Raw genomic sequence first — 21,272 nt, 5'->3', positions numbered from 1 at the left:
TGACTGTAATAACTGTTAGGGCAGTTAGGGTTAGCCCCCTTTAGTTCTAATGTGCCCCCCTAACCCCCCCAATAAAGGTTTAACCCCGTGATCACCCCCCCTCGCCAGTGTCACTAAGGCTGGGTTCACATTGCAGCGGTTTATGAGAACGAATGTGATTCGCACCGCACTGCAGTGCAAATCACATCCGATCTCTGTGCGATTCGAGTTCAGCCATACAGATAGTATGGCTGAATTTGTGTCGCACTCGCCGCAAATTCGCACGGGACCCTTTTTTTGGCCCGCAGCAGAATCGGATCGCATGGGTGTTCACACCATGCGATCCGAGTTTGCAGATCGCACTGCGATATGCGAACTGATCTGGGGGTGTCATTAACATTTCACTGACACTCCCAGCAGTTCGCATAGGGCAGTGTGAACTGCCGCCGGGAGGCATGCGATGCGGGAACCCGCCGCGGATTCATGGCGTTCCCGCATCGCTCCAGTGTGAACCCAGCCTAATAAGCGATCATTTTTCTGATCGCTGTATTAGTGTCACAGGTGACGCTAGTTAGGCAGGTAGGTATTTAGGTTCGCCGCAGCTTTTTATAGCGCCAGGGACCCCCATATACTACCGCATAAAGCCCCCTGATTGCCCCCTAGTTAACCCTTTCACCAGTGATCACCATATAACTGTTACAGGTGACGCTGGTTGGTTAGTTATTTTTTTATAGTTTCAGGGCACCCGCCATTTATTACCTAATAAAGGTTTAACCCCCTGATCACCCGGCGGGTGTCATTTGTGACTGTAATAACTGTTAGGGCAGTTAGGGTTAGCCCCCTTTAGTTCTAAGGTACCCCCCTAACCCCCCCAATAAAGGTTTAACCCCGTGATCACCCCCCCGTCGCCAGTGTCACTAAGGCTGGGTTCACATTGCAGCGGTTTATGAGAACGGATGTGATTCGCACCGCACTGCAGTGCAAATCACATCCGATCTCTGTGCGATTCGAGTTCAGCCATACAGATAGTATGGCTGAATTCGTGTCGCACCCGCCGCAAACTCGCACGGGACCCTTTTTTTGGTCCGCAGCAGAATCCGATCGCATGGGTGTTCACACCATGCGATCCGAGTTTGCAGATCGCACTGCGAAATGCGAACTGATCTGGGGGTGTCATTAACATTTCACTGACACTCCCAGCAGTTCGCATAGGGCAGTGTGAACTGCCGCCGGGAGGCATGTGATGCGGGAACCCGCCGCGCATTCGTGGCGTTCCCACATCGCTCCAGTGTGAACCCAGCCTAATAAGCGATCGTTTTTCTGATCACTGTATTAGTGTCACAGGTGACGCTAGTTAGGCTGGTAGGTATTTAGGTTCGCTGCAGCTTTTTATAGCGCCAGGGACCCCCATATACTACCGCATAAAGCCCCCTGATTGCCCCCTAGTTAACCCTTTCACCAGTGATCACCATATAACTGTTACAGGTGACGCTGGTTGGTTAGTTATTTTTTTATAGTTTCAGGGCACCCGCCATTTATTACCTAGTCTCACTAGTGTACCCCTAAATTTAGGGGTGTCTACTTTCCAAAATGGGGTCATTTGGGGGGGGGGGGGGGTTTGTGCCATCTTGGCATTTTATGGCCTTCAAAACTGTAACGCCCTTAGAAAGCCTGAAGGCGGTGCTTGGTTTTCGGGGCCCCGTACGCGGCTAGGCTCCCAAAAAGTCCCACATATGTGGTATCCCTGTACTCAGGAGAAGCAGCAGAATTTATTTTGGGGTGTCATTTCACATATGCCCAAAGCATGTGTGAGCAATATATCATTTAGTGACAACTTTGTGTAAAAAAAAAAAATATATATTTTTTGTCATTATTCAATCGCTTGAGGCAAAAAAATAAAATATTCAATGGGCTCAACATGCCACTTATCAATTTCCTTAGGGTGTCTACTTTCCAAAATGGGGTCATTTGGGGGGGTTTTGTACTGCCCTGCCATTTTAGCACCTCAAGAAATGAGATAGGCAGTCGTAAACTAAAAGCTGCGTAAATTCCAGAAAACTTACCTTAGTTTGTAGATGTGACAACTTTTGCGCAAACCAATAAATATACAATTATTGACTTTTTTTTTTACCAAAGACATGTGGCTGAATACATTTTGGCCTAAATGTATGACTAAAATTGAGTTTATTGGATTTTTCTAATAACAAAAAGTAGAAAATATCATTTTTTTTCAAAATTTGCGGTCTTTTTACGTTTATATCGCAAAAAATAAAAATCGCAGAGGCAATCAAATACCATCAAAAGAAAGCTCTATTTGTGCGAAGAAAAGGACGCAAATTTTGTTTGGGTACAACATTGCATGACCGCGCAATTACCAGTTAAAGCAGCGCAGTGGCAAATTGTAAAAAGACCTCTGGTCATTTACCAGCAAAATGGTCTGGTCTGAAAGTGGTTAAACGTGATTTTTTTTTTTTTGCATCTTTTTTTGTTTGTTTAGCAAAAAATAAAACTCCCAGCTGTAATTAAATACCACCAAAAGAAAGCTCTATTTGTGGGAAAAAAATGATAAAAATTTCATTTGGGTACAGTGTTGTATGGCCGCGCAATTGTCATTCAAAGTGCATCAGCGCTGAAAGCTGAAAATTGGTCTGGGCAGGAGGAGGGTTTAAGTGCCCAGTAAGAAAGTGGTTAAACGTCAGAGGACAAAAAACGGATATAAACAGAGTATAACTAAACACAGGATGGATATAAACTCAAATCTGTTTTTTCGTAGCAAAAACATGACAGAACGGATGATGCCCATGTTAAAGAGGCTTGATTGTATTGTTTCCATTTAAAAAGTACCCAGGTTAATTTTCTTCTAATAATGGACTGCACATCTTGGTTGGAAGTGTTGGAGAATGCTCACATACAGTTTAATTGTTTTGCAGGTGCAAATAAGGGAATTTAACATAATTAAAAATATAACAGTAGATTATGTCCAGACTGAACAATGTGAGAGTGTCCAATGTCACCAACATCGATCAGTAAAAAATATTAATTGCAAATCAGCAGAAAAAGTTTGAAAGTACTCGGTTACACCATAAATTAGAACGAGACCAACAAGAAAATTTAAGTCATACGTTACACAATTACCTTAACAGATTTTCCCCATCCAATGATGAGAGTCAGACTGTTTTTCCAAAAGAGACTGCAGGGGTACATGTCTGGGCGTAAGCTCGTATCATCTCTGGGCACATTAGTTATCCTTTGCCTTGTTATTATGTCAAGTATCTTTACACCCTACATACAACACACAATGATAAAACAGATGTCAAAGTTATTCAGCTATAACAAATTATGCACAAGAAAACTTCCATTTCAGTTTGGTATACTATATTTCTATTCAAATCACTTATATGTAAACCTCCCACTTGCAGATAAGCTAAAAAGCTACTTTACATACTGAAAAGACAGAACTACTTGGTAGAACTGCAGTTAATAACAGGTGAGGAGGAGGAAAGCAACAAAAAACATTTAGTTCCATTATTTACAAAGTACCGGGCAGGCTTTCAGCAGAATGCATGTTTTTAGACACAAAACTCTGGGATAAAAAAAGTTACTCGCTTGTTCTTTTTATATTTCAATGTGCTTCTTGATGATAACAATTTCCAGTTGGAAACATAAATGCAGCCACTACGGACTTCACTACGGACTTCACACTCTACTCACTCACTCACAAAATGCTAGTTGCCTGGCAGTCATGCTTTCATACTGTATGTTTAGTCTTTAAAGAGGCCCTGTCACCAAATCAAGCCTATTAAAAAACACTCACATACACATATTCTCTGTATTCTAAAAAAAAATGTATGCATGTGAAACGTGACACATGTCAGATGTAACTAAAAGGTTAGTTAAGGGGGGGGGGGGGTGCAATTCTTCCCTGACCACTAAGTTCAATGCATTTTCCCACTAATCCCCAATTAGCTTTAGTATTTGGTTCCTTGAAACATACAAATTTTTTTGTTTAAAGGGATCCTCTGAGGTAAAAAGGTTAAGAATGTTTATCTACAGCAGGGGTCTCCAAACTTTCTAAACAAGGGGCCAGCTTACTGTCTTTCATAGTTTAGGGGGGGACAGACTGTGGCCAGTGAGAGTAGAAAATCAGAATAGCGCCTTATTGTTGGTATCCATCCGAATAAAAGTGCCCCATTGTTGATATCACTGGGAGGAAAAGCACCCCATCATTGGTGTCTGTAGGGAAAATATTGCCCCACCACTGGTGTCAGTGGGAGGAATAGCACCCGATCATTGGTGCCAGTGGGAGGAATAGCGCCCCATCATTGGTGTCAATGGGAGGAATAGTGCCCTGTCATTGGTGTCAGTGGGAGGAATAGCACCCGATCATTGGTGTCAGTGGGAGGAATAGTGCCCCGTCATTGGTGTCAGTGGGAGGAATAGTGCCCCGTCATTGGTGTCAGTGGGAGGAATAGTGCCCCGTCATTGGTGTCAGTGGGAGGAATAGTGCCCCGTCATTGGTGTCAGTGGGAGGAATAGTGCCCCGTCATTGGTGTCAGTGGGAGGAATAGTGCCCCGTCATTGGTGTCAGTGGGAGGAATAGTGCCCCGTCATTGGTGTCAGTGGGAGGAATAGTGCCCCGTCATTGGTGTCAGTGGGAGGAATAGTGCCCCGTCATTGGTGTCAGTGGGAGGAATAGCACCCCATTCACTGGTGTCTGTGGGAGGAAAGGTTAGTTAGTATCAGTTGTAGTGCCCCAAGGGCTGAATAAAGGGTGGCAGTTTGGAGACCACTGATCTACCCAGTCTTGTTGTCTCTGGGTTGTCCCTTGCATTTATTGTATTTCAGTTCTTTCAATCATGTAGGCATTTCCAATACAAATGCAGCCTGCCTAATGGCCTGTGTACACAATTCAAAAATCTCCCTTTTTTTGGGTGCTAGTCTCATTTTATAGTTTACTAGAGTGATGAAAACTCTTGTACGACAGAATAAAAATAAGGATGTGATGTAATGTGTTGCAGTGCATTTGTATTGTATTTTCGAACAACTGTGCTGATTAAACAAAAATCGTACGAACCGGTATCGCACAAGAACAATTTTTGTTCTTGTCCCATCGGATAGTAATCGGCTCTCAAAAGCTGTGTAATAACAATCAGATTACTACGATCACTTCGAAAGCGGCAGTTGGAACGCGTGTACAGGTCATAAGAATGGCCACTTCTCTGGACTGAAATCCACTCGTCAAAGCATTTTGATAATTGCCAGCTCACAAATTGTATCAGGCAGCCATTATCCACCTGCATTGTTTAGAAAAGCACAGAGACCCAGTAATAATGCCATTGGGACTAAATTAAAGAGTAGGTAAACCCAGGCATTTTATATGCCTACTGTACCATGTACTTTTTAAGAAAAAGTGTCCTGTTCTCTTTCTATCGCTTTCTTTGTGTGAAATCCCTGGTGTTCTTGCCAGTCCTCCTGCTTTCCTAATAAAACGACGACATACTAAGCAGGGGAACACACCATGGTATGTTCCTTTTGCTGTGACGGGAACTCTCCACCAATGATCAGACTTGTCCTAACCCCCCCCCCCCCAAATGCACAGCCATTCACTGGGAAGATCAGTTTACTCTTACTTCTCCCCTCCCCAAGCTCTTATGCAGCTGAGAACAAGGGGAATGTGATCACTTATAAAAAAGGGGGGAAAAAGATATATTTTATTATATATATATATATATATATATATATATATATATATATATATTGTGACAGAGCGAGGCTCTGTCCCTATGAAATTAGAGGTAAAGGAGACACAGTTTGCATATCTGCGGACTGCAGGACTACAGAGTGTAGAGTTTAAATGGAGAAAACTGCTCTGTCAGTTTTCTCCAGGTTTTGCTAGCTCCAGATGGGATTCTGTAGTTTGGAGATCCCTGAGAGTTATGGGTGGGACGGGATCTCCAACCCTGTGTCCGGGTCTTGAGGCTAGCGAGCAGGGTGTGTGCCCAGCTGCACACAGCCCATATAACGAGGGGATTTTTGTAGGATGGTGGTGTGTGAGCAGCTTGCTGCTTGAAGCTGTGCATGTCCAAAGCTGTGTGAAGGACTTGAAGCTGTGTGCGTCCAAGGAGCCGTGTGCTGTGTGTCGAAGGGTTGGAAGCTGTGTGCGTCCAAGCAGTTTCCAGGACGGGGCAAGTACCTATAGCAGCAGTACTGCTGAAGAGTAGCCAGGTGGGCTAGCATTTTCGTTCTGATTTTGCTGTATTTAATTTAAGCTTGGACCCCTGCGTGGGATTACTGGATGGACTAATATTTTGTTTTCTTCTAATAAACGTGGGCTACCAGGCCCTTAACCATACACGCCTGACTGATGTGGACTAAAAAATGCATCTACCAATTGAGCTAATCACCCCAATGTCACAATATATATATATATATATATATATATATATATGCACAGTGTGTATATACATTAATTATATATATATATACACACATAAATATATATATATACACACACACATATACATTATACACACACACACACACACTATATTATATATATATATACACACACACACACACATTTGAGATTTTATATATATATATATATATATATATATATATATATATATATATATACATACATTACACACACACTTTTTTTTAGATCTATACAGAAATCTTAAGCTGAATGCATTGTTTTACAAGGTGATGAGTTAAAATCCTTTTAAGGATTTTAGTGAAAGGTATGTTTTATTTCATTTAAGAATTTCATTAGCATTTTGGTGCGGAAGGACCGAAGGAACCAGGGAAAGCAAAATATAAGCAGATTACAGCTTTAAGCACAATCAGTTCATAAAATATATAAAAAAAATATAATATTTCCAGTAAAAAAAAAAAAAATAGAAATGAAAGAAATAAAACTTTGTTGTTGGGCTCTTTGAGCCCTGTTTGGTGGCCCTAGCTTCAACATATGGATTCAATTTATTATTCAAACACTTTGATATAAAGGTAGGAGCCAAGATAAAAAAATGATAATGTATTTGAGCCAATACTTGAAAGTTTTTTCTCGGTCATTGAAGCAATCATAGCTGAATTATTCATGTAGAGGCAACCATGACTGTATAAATCATTTACTTAGTCATTGCCCATCATGAGGTTGTGTTGCTATTTGTGATTGAAGTGGAGACAAAGGGTACTGGCAGTGATCAGAAAGTGATCCATTATAACAATATTTATTTTGACTCAACATCACACTGTCATGTAAATAACAGCTCGTTCCCACAGCACTTCAGTAAATACTAATAAATAATTACTACTCAACAACTCTATAAAAAAGGTTCTGCATGAACCTGCAGACAATAAATTACTATAGTATTTGGAATAAAATGAAGACATGTAAACAGAGAGACTCCTCTAAACAAGCAGACATTATACATGTACAAGTGCTACTTATTAGTTGACAGCGTATTAACCAAGAGCCCGGGGGCTGCTTCCTCCCTTATTTCTTGAGTCCCAGAGTGGTTTTGGAGTCTTTATACCACATGGCATTTGCAGGCTACACGATCATACTACTATTTTTTTTTTTTAACAGATCTGTAGATATATTTTCTTTTTTTTCTAAATAGTGCAAAACTGGAAAATAAAAGTGTTTTTTCCTCTACTTTTTTCCCCAGACACATTTGTGAAATGTGTGCACCCCCAGATACTTACCCCCAAATCAAAAGCCTCAAAGTCACATTAAGTGGGATTTTTAGCAACATAGTGAAATGTTAACGCTCAAAGTGAAAGTTTGCATATTATTTTAATTTGTTCCCCTTTAATACTGCATTTTAACATACACAGAGGAAATAAATGATTTTACTGGCAACAAAACATTAAAGTGTTTGTAAAGTCTTAATTTTTTTTCCCTAACATATTATACTTAACTGCTCTGGAAAATGGAACTGCAGTGTGGCCCTGATCCGCCACCTTTGGGGTCCCACTGGTGCTCCTGGTTCCTCCACTTTTCCAGGCACCCCTATAGGAAACAGCTTCCTATGGGGGCACACATGTGGGCCATGCTGCCTGCATCCATAGACAAACACAGGTTTGTGATGACTCGAGTGAGAGCAGATGAGGGTACAAATTAGCACAATAATGACCTTCATTATTGATATTGCATTGCATCACTTGTACAGTAAATGAAAATATCATCCAGATCATCAACATGTCATTGCTGGGTCCTAGGTAATATTCTGGGGGGGGGGGGGGGGGGGGGTTAAATAAATATCTATCCATGGTATATTTCACTTTTTTCTACTTTTTATGTCACTTAACTCCCAATATAAACAAAGTACTGAAGTACTGTGTTTACAATGATCTGCTACAAACACTCCAGTAGAGCACTGTGTAGTAAGCTAACAATAGATCACTATGGGCACGATCTGTTGCTGCAGGGAGAGACCAGTAACAGCTGCTTCAGCTCTATCCCAAGCCCCCATACTTGGAGAAAGTGCTGTGGAATCACGTGTGATATCACTTTACTACACTATAAAGATAAATGAATTGTTACAAAAGCTCCTTTGGATCAGTGTGTAGCAAGATCCAAAATCTAGGAGCTGAAACAATTAGCTGGTAGTTCCCGCCTAAAGTTGTGCTCAGACCCTCCAGAGCCACCGATTCCCAGTGCCATTTTAAAATGGCGCCGGGACGAATACCCATTGCACCAGTGCCATTTTAAAATGCCCCCTAGGGCTCAAGTGTTTTTTTTTGTTTGTTTTATTTGTAGAAATTGGAAAGGTTACAACTTGCTTTTTTTTGTCCGTCTGAGATTCACCTTCACTACTAGTTTATTGTCTCTGATATAGAAAGTGACGGAAAACCAAAGTGTTAAAGTAATCGTGAGAATAGGAATTGGAGATCAGATGTAAAGGTAAGTACCCAAAGGAAAACGGAGAATAACAAAAAAAGTTGTTGTTTTGTATGCAAGCGCAGGTTTATTGTTATTTTATATAAACAATAAACAAAAAAAAGGAAAACATTTAATAAATTACCATTTAATATTTTGCTCCCCCCCCCACCACAAAAAAAAAAAGGGATGTTTAGTTGACATGCATTTCCATGCAGTAATGCAACAGTGTTTACTACAGGAAGATGGACTCTACTAAAACACAGCTTCTGGGTCTAGCTTTGCTGCTCCCATCATGCCAGTTTTATATTTCAAAAATTTCTCTTTTACTTGGCATAATCAAAAATGTGTTTTAGAACACACAAAAACTTGCATAGATGCCTGTTAAATTACATAATATGCATAAAATATGTTTGTTCTGAGTGTAGTGTGGGTAGTAAAAGGGTCATAAAATGTATTTGAAATTGGGGGTTTCCAGCATTCATGGACATACTTTTAAAGTGATTCTAAAGGCAGAAGGTTTCTTATCTTAATGCATTAAGATATAAAAAAAAAAAGATTGTGTGCAGCAGCTCTCCTAATACTTACCTGAGTCCGATTTTGATCCAGTGATGTTGCAGGAGAGACTTGGCTGTCCAGGACTCTCCTTCCCAATTGGCTGAGACACAGCGGGTGCCATTGGCTCCCACTGCTGTCAATCAAACTCAGTGAGGAGAGATAGGAACCAGGGCTGAGTTGTGGCTCCTTGTCTAAATTAACATATAGGAGCAGCGGTTCAGCGTGGGTGCCCCCATAGCAAGCTGCTTGCTGTGGAGGCACTCAGGAGGGAGGGGCCAGGAGCGCAAGCGAGGGACTCGAGAAAGGGAGGATCCGGGCTGCTCTGTGCAAAACCACTGCACAGAACAGATAAGTATGACTTGTTTGTTATTTTTAAGCAAAAAAAAAACAATACTTTAGTATCACTTTAAAGAAAACTATATACCAAGGTGAATAAAAACAAAAAAGAAACTTTGAAAAAAGAAATGTGCATAAACCAAAAGTAAAAATAAAAATGACAATTATTTATTTGAATTACAAGAAGCAGTAGCTCTACCGTGAGATATTTTTCACAGTAAATCCAAAATCACAATATATAATTTAGCACAGCTCGATGTATTGAGATCTAGTCAGGTACTTTGGCTGTCTTCTTTGGCCAACATGAGCAAAGTTTGTATATAAAGATAATCAATATCAGTAATAAAACATTGCAATAATATAAACTGAACAGAAAAAAAGATAAGCCTTTAAGAAATGTATAGGTGTCCACATTTTACCATATTATTGGCCCAAGCAATGAAATTCCCTCTCCACTTGATGTTTGTTATATTCCCTTCTCCTTCATGTAGGACAGTTGTTTTCCATCGGTTCAGCCACGTTCTTTCATATAAGAGTAACTAAAACAAATAGAGATAAAATGCATGAATCTGTAACACAATATAACAATGTTATTTTTGTCTGGAAACTTCTCAATCACAACTATGTCACATAGGGAATGGTTTAATGTTTTAGCTAGGCCCTGGTTCTGAACATACATTCTGTCAGCCTTAACCCAAATTTCAAATGTTCCTCATCCAAACATATTTTTTTGTCATGCCTTTAAAAAGCATAAGCTGGCACACAGCAGTAATCCTTGTTTACCTTCCAGTGCTATGTCAATGCTCCTCCAAATGTAAAAAAGTGCACCCATAACTTTCAGTCCCCATCCAAGCAGGTATCAGTGTCTGAGTCAGACATCACATCCAGTCATCAAAACTGACTGTGTATGATACCTTTATATTTGCACTAAAAGTGAATTTATCAGAAACAATTTCAGGGGTCTACTCCCTTTTTCTAGGTCCTAAACCTCTGTGTATTATTTGGACCTAGAATAAGGAGATGCTCCTAAGAAAGCATGTCCAGAAAGATGAACCGTTAGTGCATATGAAAAAGATCTCACATCCAATATTCAACTGTATTATTTTAAGTGTGCAAAAATGGCTACATTCAGCCTAAAACAGCAGAATCAAACATCCTGGACTGCCGTGATTAGGTGATATGGCGGAGTCCAGGGACCACACCAAATATACGTCATACCACCCAACCACGGCAATCTGGGACTTACAAGTATACCATAGTCATTGCCATGCCATGTTGACTTTTATGTTATTCTGCCCTTATCTTGTTTACATGTACAGATTCCTCTTTTATAATATATGTATTTAATAAAGTGATATATTTTTCTACAATTTTTTCTTATTATAACTTGTGTATTGCATATTGTGATTGATTCTTCAATCACTAGGGCCATTAAAGTCCCATTAAGGAGGAACATCTTTTCCACTCTCTTAGGTATAAATAACACTGTAGACAGAAATACAGTAAAATACACATCACAGCATAAATCAACTAAATGCCTCAATGCCATCGTGTCTTCAGAGATATTTGGTTAAATTAAGTAGCTTATTATGGTTCTTGGCTTTTCAATAAAAAGATTGTACAATATCTTTTACTCATCTTCTATACATGTACAGTGGGGGAAATAATTATTTGATCCCCTGCAGATTTTGTAAATTTGCCCACACACAAAGAAATTAAGGATCTATATTTTTTTTTTATCATAGGTGTAATTTAAATGACAGAGACAGAATATCAACCAAAAATCCAGAAAAGAAAAAAAAAACACAACATAAATGCTATAAATTAAGTTGCAGTTCTGTATGTGGAGGAAAAACAAATTGCGGATGATAAAAATGAAAATATGACATTTTGCCACAAGATGGTGCCAGAGTACAGCAATTAAAATCCACAATATCACTTGAGCAAGTAACAATACACATTTTCTATGCAGCACATAACACGGCAAACCTGCAAGGGTAACATCTTGTAATTTTGTCTTTGTCCAACTGTGCTCATCTTGTGGGTGTACTGTAGACAGCACTTACACCCATGGGTGCCTGAGCAAAATCATTACTGTGCAAATGACTTTTGGTCAGATCTTGTGAACTAAAGGTTTTAAAATATTGGTTCCATTTCACAGGGGTCATGGTCAGAGGACATTTCATGCAAATTGCTAAAGTGTTACAACTCCAGAAATACAAACTGATAGAGAAGAAAATTAGTGGATGAGAACCCATATTTTACACAGAGGAAAAAAAAAAAAAAACCTTTAGCCATTAACCTATAAAACGGTCATTAAAAAAAAAAAAAAGCAAAAAAAAAAAAAAAAAAAAAGTGTTACAAAGGCTTCTAGCATTCTCTGGGAGGGCTCTGCTTGAACAGCAAGTTTTTTCATAGCATGCAGAGAGAGTTCTTTAGAACATGATGAAAGGCTCTTTTTATTGCTACTTGTCGGACGTTAATTACTGGTTTAAAAAAAAAACAATTGGTATTTTTTCTAATATTAAAACACCTTTTATTTCCAAAATCGTGCATCTTGCCTGAAGAGATAATCACACACACCAAATTTCAACCTTGTACTCATGTCCATCTCTTCACCTAGATTTATATACAGGGGGTTGGACAAAAATATGGAAACACTACATCAGGGATATGCAATTAGTGGACCTCCAGCTGTTCCAGAACTACAAGTCCCATGAGGCATAGCAAGACTATGACAGCCGCAAGCATGACACCCAGAGGCAGAGGCATGATGGGACTTGTAGTTTTGCAACAGCTGGAGGTCCGCTAATTGCATATCCCTGACCTACATGATTTGCAGGTGTGAAAGTGAGAACGTTTTGCGTTGAAATCAGAAGCGATGTAACATTCTTTTGCTTCCTCTGTGTGATAAGACATCTAACTAATAGGTTGGATGCCTCACGTTCATCATTTACTGCGTGCGCTACTAGTAATACAGCAGTATCATGTCAGTTTCAAAGAAAGTTTCAAAGAGGGCAAACTATTGGTGCCCCCTTAGCTGGTGCCTCTGTGACTGAAGTTGCCAATTTGTTTGCAAAGGTTATGATAGCATATGCAGTTTCTGGGAAATGCTGTCTGATAAGCATAAGCACGGTCGATATGGTCAGCTGACCAGGATATTGTGCAGGATTTTAACCTGACATAAGAAAACAAATGCTGCTAAAGTGACTGCAGAGCTCAATCTCAGGCTTCAAAAGCCCATATCCACAAAAACTGTGCGGAGGGAACTCCTTAAGGAAAACATTTATGGGTGAGCTGCACTTACCAAAGTGACTGATATTAATGCTCAGAAGAGTAGAGAATGGTGCAACTCCCATAAATCATGGACTATCGATAAATGGAAGACTAATATGGTCCGATCGAAATTCACATTGTTCCCAACTACCAGATGTGTTTACGTTTGGCAAACACCATCCCATGCTTACGACCAGGACTGTCTTGTGCCAACAGAAAGCATGATGGTGGAAAACCATGGTTTGGACAGCCATATCTTGGTTTTCTGCAGGCACCATCATCACCTTGAAAGGTAGAGTCCCTGCCAGCAACTATGTATACATTTTGGCCAACCATGTGCACCCCATGGTGCAGACATTCTTTCCCGAAGACAGCACCATTTACCAAGACAATAATGTTCCAATTCACACAGCTAGTGTTCTTAAATCACAGTTTGACAAGCATGTAGATGAAGTCTTGCACCTTCCCTGGGCGCCGCAGGATGAATATCATAGAGCCATTATGGTCAATTTTGGAGAACAAGGTTCAGGCTCATTATCTGACTCTGGCATCTCTGCGAGATTTGGAATGATTTTTGCATGAAGAGTGGTATCAGAGTCTATTATCCATCATGCAGGACTTCTATTTGTCAATTCCCAGGGCAATTCAGGCTGTCTTGGATGCCAAAAGTGGTCCAACACCATATTAGATAACAATTTTGCTCTTTTACCTGGTGTTTCCATATTTTTATCCAACCCCTGTAACTCTTACATAACATGGAATCTTTCACAGAATACATAGAACTGTTCACTGCCAGATAACCCAAATGTGATATTTGAATTATATTTTGAGCATAGTGAGATGGGATAGACCCCCGACTCTACCTGGGAGATTTGCGTGCCCCTGCCCACCACTGTGTGCCCAACACCTCCTGTTGCATTCTCCAATATAGAATCTTTATTCTTATAACTAATCATTTGCTCTTTAAATGAGCTTGTGATGTGCTGACACTTTATGTAGAAGAATATCTTGAAGACTCCGGATGGTGGCGCTATTCACCTTTGGTTCATTTCAGTACTCACTTCTACTGGGCTACCACGTCATTTCCAGTGCACCATCCTCTGCAACTTTTCAGTTGTGTAAAGTCCTTGGTGTTAAATAAATCTCCAGAATCTACCAAGTCTTTAACATCCTGATAAAGGAACGAGTCAGATTACAAAGATATAATGTAGGCCTATATTCACTCTTGTGTCATGGACTCTTCAAGAACCCTCGGAGATGGCTAAAACAGGAAACTTGGAATGTTTTCTGACATGACCATCTGGCAACATATGTTGAAGGTTATCTGCAACTGATTTGTTGTTTATCTATAGTGTGACATACCATACCTGGAAATCTATCCCAAATCAGTTAGTATCTTGAATTTAATGCATTGGTTGAGTGGCAACCAATGGAGGGGTTTGCAGAAAAGACGCAGAGCGGTTTGTAAGGTGTATGAGCCTGGCAGCAGCATTCATGATGGACTGAAGGGGAGGTAGCCTATTTAAAGGTAAGCCAGTGAGTTGAGAGTTGCAGTAGTCGAGGCAAAAGATGACAAAGGAGTGAATTAGAAGCTTTGTGGTGACATTGGTTGAGGTTGAGATGGCAAGCTTTGGATAGTGATTGCATGTGGGTCCGAAAGGATAGTTCATAGTCCAGGAAAACACCCTTAGCTTGGGGGGGGGGGGGGCGATTTGATAGTTCAGCCATTGATTTGACAGAGAAATCAGGGGAAGAGGTATGTGGGGGAGGAAATATCATGAGCTCTGTTTAACCACTACAATACAGGGCACTTTCGCCCCCTTCCTTCCCAGCCTAATTTTCAGCTTTCATCGCTCTCGCACTTTCAATGACAATTGCGCGGTCATGCTACACTGTACCCAAATTAAATTTTAATCATTTTGTTCGCACAAATAGAGCTTTATTTTGGTGGTATTTATTCTCGACTCCGGTTTTTATTTTTTGAGATATAAGCGCAAAAATAGAGGAAATTTGGATAAAAAACAATATTTTCCTTTTTCTATTTTAAAAGAAATCCAATAAAATCAAATTTTGTCATAAATTTAAGCCAAAATGTATTCTGCTACATGTTTTTGGTAAAAAAAAATCCGTTAAGTGTATAAATAATTGATTTGTGTGATCACGGACATATGTACGCAAATGATCATGTACATATGTGTGCAGATGATCACGTACATATGTGCGCAGATAATCATTGGAACATGTGATTTTAGTGGGACATATGTGGGGGACATGTGTTTTTTTATTTGGGGACATGTCTTTTTATTATTTGGGGACATGTGTATTGTAGTGACGTGTGTTTACATTGTAGGTTTATACTAGACTGGTGATCAGTTAGTAAAAAGCTGTAAAAACAGCTCATACTCATTGATCACCAGCCGGCTGCAGCGATCTGCTCTCCTCTCCTCATCAACGACTTCCGTGTGAGAAGAGAGCCAATTGCCTAGTAACCGGCTGTTTGTTTACATCACATGACGGCCGTGATTGGACACGGCCGTAATGTGATCAGGAGGGCCACTCACAGAGCCCTCCTGCCGATCCGAGATGCGCCATGTCCAGGTGACACAAGCACATCTGGATCGCGCCGCTGCGCGGGCACGCGCGCGATCCCCCTCCTTCTGAAGGACGTTCCTGAACGTCCTCTCAGAAGTAGAGAGCTCCCACCCGGCCGTATATGTACATTGGCCGGGTGGGAAGTGGTTAAGATAGGTTGAGTTTTAGGAAGTGATGTGACATCCAAGCTGATATGTCTGTTAATAAGTTGGTGATGCATTAGGAGACAGATTGAGTGAGCTAGGGGGTGGAAAGATAGATTTGGGTGACGTCAGCGTAGAGATGATATTGAAAGCCACAGGAGGCAATCAGCTGACCCAGGGAGGAGGTGTAGATTGAGAAAACGAGAGGTCCAAGAACAGAACCTTGAGGGACCACGATGGAGAAAGGAAGAAGAGAGGAGGAAGTAGAGTTGCAAGTGACATGAAGGTACGATGGGATAGGTAGGATGAGAACCAGCGAAGAGTACAGTCACGGAGACCAAAAAAGTAGAGTTTTTTTGAGGAGGAGGGGGTGGCCACTGTTTCTAAGGCAGCAGAGATCTCCAGAAGTAGTACAGAGTAGTTGGTTTTAGCTGTTAGTAGGTCGTTGGCAGGTATAAGGAGAGCAGAGTCTTGAGGGTGAAATCCAGACTGAAGGGGATTAAGAAATTTGTTCATAGTCAGATGGTCGCTCAGTCAGTTGTAGACCAGTCTTTCAAGGAGTTTGGAGGAGAAGGGGAGTAAGGGGATGTGGTGTAAGTTGTTAAGATTGGTGGGGTCCAGTGAGGACTTTTTAAAGTGATTGTAAAGGTTTTTTTTTTTGTTTGTTTTTTAAACAAATGTCATACTTACCTGCTCTGTGCAAGGGTTTTGCACAGATCATCCCGGATCCTCCTTTTCTGGGGTGCCCCAGCTGCGCTCCTGGCTCCTCCTATTCATCGGGTGTCCCCACATAGAGCCGCTTTCCATAGGCGCACCCTTGCGGGCACTCTCACGAGCCCCGATGCTGCGTCCATTGACGCAGACAGTAGGACTCAGCCCCACCCCTGGCTCCTGTTTCACTGGATTTTATTGACAGCAGTGGGAGCCAATTGCTGCTGCTGCTATCAATCTATCCAATGAGGACCTGAGACAGCGGCTGGAGCCACTGGGCTTGTGCTCACTCCTGAAAAGATCAGGTTCAGGTAAGAAAAAAAGGGGGGGGGGGTCTGAAGCACAGAAGGTTTTTCACCTTAACCACCTAAGGACCGGCTCACGCCGATATACGTCGGCAGAATGGCACAGCTGGGCTCTTAAAGGGCAATGTACCTGTATGTGCTTGTGCCCAGCCGTGCCATTCTGCTGACGTATACCGGCGGCGCACTCGTGACCCAGTCCTGAGCTCGTGACCGTGCCTGTGGGACCTGATCGCCGCCAGTGTCCCGTAATTGGTTCACAGAGCTGAAGAACGGGGAGAGACAAGTGTAAACAAACCTCTCCACGTGTCGGCCATAATGTTGCAGTCACAATAAAAATTCACCGCCATTACTAGTAAAAAAAAATATTAATAAAAATGCTATAAAATTATCCCCTATTTTGAAGACGCTATATAACTTTTGCGCAAACCAATCAATAAATGCTTATTTTTTTATAATGGCAAAAAGTTAAAAATATAGCATTTTTTTTTCAAAATGGTCGCTCTATTTTTGTTTATAGCACAAAAAATTAAAACCACATAGGTGATCAAATACCACCAAAAGAAAGCTCTATTTATGGGAAAAAAAGGATGCCAATTTTGTTTGGAAGCCACGTCGCACGACTGCGCAATTGTCAGTTAAATCGGCGCAGTGCCTAATCGCAAAAAGGGGCCTTGTCCATTAGCTGCAAAATGGTCCGGGGCTTAAGTGGTTAATTCATAGAATGCTCTGTTCTGTGTGACTGCTGGGAATAAAGAGGACCAGTGTAAGCTATGTGTCAAGACTTAAAGTGACTGTAAACTTCAGACATGGAATATGAACAAAGCATATCCCTCTATAGTATGTACTTGTCTCAGTTAAGAGTAAGTATACTTCTTACTATTTGTACTATACTATTGCTCCCATCCTCCTCCAAATCTCCTTTTGCTGTCATGCCAGCTTCCTGTTAGAGTGTGGCTACATTTAGTCTACCTGGTCCCACTGTACGGAGGGAAAGTCATCCTCTCTTGCTCACTGCTGAGAAGGACTAGGGACTATGGGTTCTGCAACCTGTACAGAGCAGTGCATATGACCACAAGTAAGGTACATTGCTTGCTCTAAACAGGAATGAAGGAAAAAAAATAAGAGATTTGGAAGCTCACGGAGGATGTTACAAGGATGCAGAAAAACACAGTAAGAATTTTTTTCAAAATAGCTCACAGGATCATTAAATAGTGAATGTGAATGGATTATTTTTAGTAATTAAAATATATTTAGTGTCACTTTATCCCAATAATGCATTGCTTTGTAGACCAATACCATGGTGCCTTTATTATTGCCATAACAAGCAATGTCGGCATCGTTCCCAGCTCGGTAGGAGCAAACAGATTCACAAGCCAGGGGAGACTGACAGTTTGGATAAACCTGATCCTCAACTAGTCGGCGGTGTTTTTTTGAATTTTACCATGCACAGCAGATTCAGCATTTACAGCAACAATCCTGACTGCCTCTTTTCATAAATTGGATGATTCTGTGTAGACTCTTCAAAACCAAATACACGTGTTTAAAGAATCAGAGACTCTCCCTAGTCTGCCAGATTCATAGATTGATTCACGTATCTCCGTTCTTGACATCTCATATTAAATATGTCCCTGAGATAAAGTGATCTCTACCGTCTTTAAAGGAAACAAAGCAACTAGCTAAGAAAACACACATCCAAACCCAAATCCCATCCCCCCACACACACACACACATTTGCATTATCAGTTGACGATGGTGCCCATGACATTGTGGTGCAATTTAGGCACTTTTTATGTGTTTTAATGTGCATTTTCTGTATGCATTTTTCAGGTGGAGAAAAGTTCTCTGTGCAGCTTAAGGCCCCTTTAACACGGGACGGATCAGTGATCCGCTTGCTCAGCGGGGATCGCTCCATTGTCCCCGCTGAGCCGACGGCGGACTGGGCGGTCCCGGAACACTGTGCAGGGACCGCCCTGTCAGCTCTCCACTCTCCTCTATGGGCATTGGATGAGCACGGACGATCTGTCCGTGTTCATCCGATCCGCTCTGCAGACGGATAGAAAAATAGGATTTTCCTCCGTCCGGGGAAAAAAGAGAAGGCGACCAGTGTAAGCTCTGTGTCAAGACTTAAAGTGGTTGTAAACTTCAGACGTGGAATATGAACAAAGCATATCCCTCTATAGAATGTACTTGTCTCAATTAAGAGTAAGTATAATTTTTGTCTGTTGCTTCATTCCTCTGCTATCAGCATGAATCACTTCCGACAACTTTTCCTGACACCAAGAGAAAAATGGTGACAGGAGAGGGATCTCCAGCACACAGCCTGTGACTGACAGCCTCTGTGATCGACCTGTGAGAATAGAAATTAAGGAGATGTCATCGCTAACTTAAAGAAGCCGACTCTGGGTATCTCATGCAAATCTTGCTTTTCCTTATTTTGAACAAACATGCCACTATCACCAGTGAAATCTGTGAACTCCAGTCCTGTATGTTTTTTTTTATTTATTTTTTTTAATCAAGGACTCTCTGGGTAGATATGTTTATTGCTCATTCTTGTAGCCCTGATGAAGGAAGAGTGGTGTTGCCCCAAAATGTGTCAGCTGTTTTTTTATGACTTTTTTTTTTAATCCACAATTAAAATGACCTTGGACTCTTATCCTATTTTGGTTTGGCACTGCTTTTTGTATTTCTATAGTTTGAGCTCTCGGGGTAGTAAAGCCAGGATCATGATAAAGGTCCTTGGCTCTACAAAATGAAAAATCAAGTCAAAGAAGGCAGCAATTTTATTTCTATTATGATAGGCTCCCTTTAATCACACATGGATCTGCACATTGTAAACGAATAATGGGACATGTGGGATATACTTAAGCTATAGAATTCATCTGACAGGTGACCATTTAAATGTAAAGGATGCTTTAAATAAATTATGAAGCAAAGTACTTATAATGATTATCCAGGTTTACCAACCTACATTACATGGACACGCTGTTGTATAGGAAATTGTTTATGAGTTGTTAGAATCCATTTAAACATTCTAACCTAATGGATGTTGACTGGACACAATTTATATAGCCTGCTACAAGTGGTTAATGTTTTATTCCCCATCTAATGGGATCTATAGATTTTCTGCTTATTGATATTTCAAAACAGCTACATTATCAATTCATTTTCTACATAGATTTTGGTGCATTTGCGCAGCAGCAAAAGTTACACAATTGTATTTTTAGTTTATGATTATGCATATTGATGTTAGTCATTTTCCCCAGAACAGCAAGAAAAGCAGCTAGTTACCCAATAATAAAAAGGAAAAAAAATAGGCCTACATAGCACTGACTGATCCTCAAAATTTTTTCTAAACATCATTTTCCTTGGCTCACACTATACAGTATGTTTATAGTTGCTGCATTTACATACTTTCAGCTAGAGTTGACATGTAACCACTTTACTTCTCATACTAATAACTAGTCAAGATCCTCCAATAAACCTGATATAACAGTTAAAAGTACTGGAAGTGTGGATAAAACGACTGATCCAGAGATCCAGTGACAAATTGCATTCATCCATTAAATCCTGATTTTCGCACATCAGCACAACAGCACTGCAGCCAGATGCTGGAAGTGTACATCTTGTGGCACTGGAGAGATTAAATTCAAGCAGTAGGTGTGTTTACAAGGAGTTGTGCCAGGCCAAGACTGTATTTATGGGCATGGCAGCCCACTTTTATTACCCCCATCCCTAACCTGCTACAAGGCCTTAATTGCCAGGAGGGCGCCCATGTACGTCCTCCCGAGCATGCACTGTCGGGGAGACTCGGCTGATCAAGGATCGGAGTAAAGGGCTGATCCTGACCCCTTACCACATGATCAGCAGTCAGCCATTAATTTCCCACACAGGGGATTACTTTCACACAAAATACAAACAATAAAAATGCAGAGGCACCTGGCTCTCTTGTTGATAGCACTGCTGCTCCTTTTACCATTCCTTCTGTCCAGAACTCCTGGATCACTTGGCTCTCTTAGCCTTTATTCACAGTGCCCAGCTGCAGGGTCCACTCCTGGCCTATGAATTGGGGTTCTCCTGACATCCCGATAAAAGCCAACCTTGCTCCTGGAATGAGACCTCCCATTTCCTAGCCACTGGGGCACCTCTGCCCCCTCGGTGAGCCCCTCTGTCTCTTGGCTTCTGGCTGGGGCCCTCTGACCCCTTGGTGAGACCCTTTGTCTCGTGGCTTCTAGCTGGGGCCTTCCAGCGTGGGACACCTTCTGTCTCCCGTACTGGAAGTGGTTTCAAAACCAGAGGCTCTAAGCCACTGATGACAAACCTTGGCATCCCAGATGTATTGGAACTAAATTTTCCATGATGCTCATGCATGCTGCAGTGTAGTTGAGTATCATGGTAAATGTAGTTCCAAAACATCTGGGGTCCTAAGGTTTGCCATCACTGCTCTAAGCTATCCTCAGACCTGAGTATATAACGACCCTGCATACC

General features: G+C 41.1%; 1 protein-coding gene across 1 annotated transcript in view; it reads right to left on the bottom strand.

Annotated features, from left to right (window-relative positions):
• The window catches only part of VPS41 (VPS41 subunit of HOPS complex), a 487,204-nt gene that overhangs the window by 168,578 nt on the left and 297,354 nt on the right, over nt 1-21,272 (bottom strand). Inside the window, exons 8-9 of the mRNA XM_077491629.1 lie at nt 10,180-10,299; nt 3,115-3,261 (exon numbers count right to left, since the gene is read on the bottom strand). Coding sequence (XP_077347755.1) covers nt 3,115-3,261; nt 10,180-10,299 — 267 coding nt within the window. The remainder of the gene's footprint in view (nt 1-3,114; nt 3,262-10,179; nt 10,300-21,272) is intronic.

Source organism: Lithobates pipiens, unplaced genomic scaffold, assembly GCF_037356315.1.
Source record: "Lithobates pipiens isolate NorthernLeopardFrog02 unplaced genomic scaffold, aLitPip1_a1.2 Scaffold_19, whole genome shotgun sequence".
Classification (NCBI taxonomy): Eukaryota; Metazoa; Chordata; class Amphibia; order Anura; family Ranidae; genus Lithobates; species Lithobates pipiens.
This window is presented reverse-complemented; position numbering and strand designations above follow the sequence as displayed.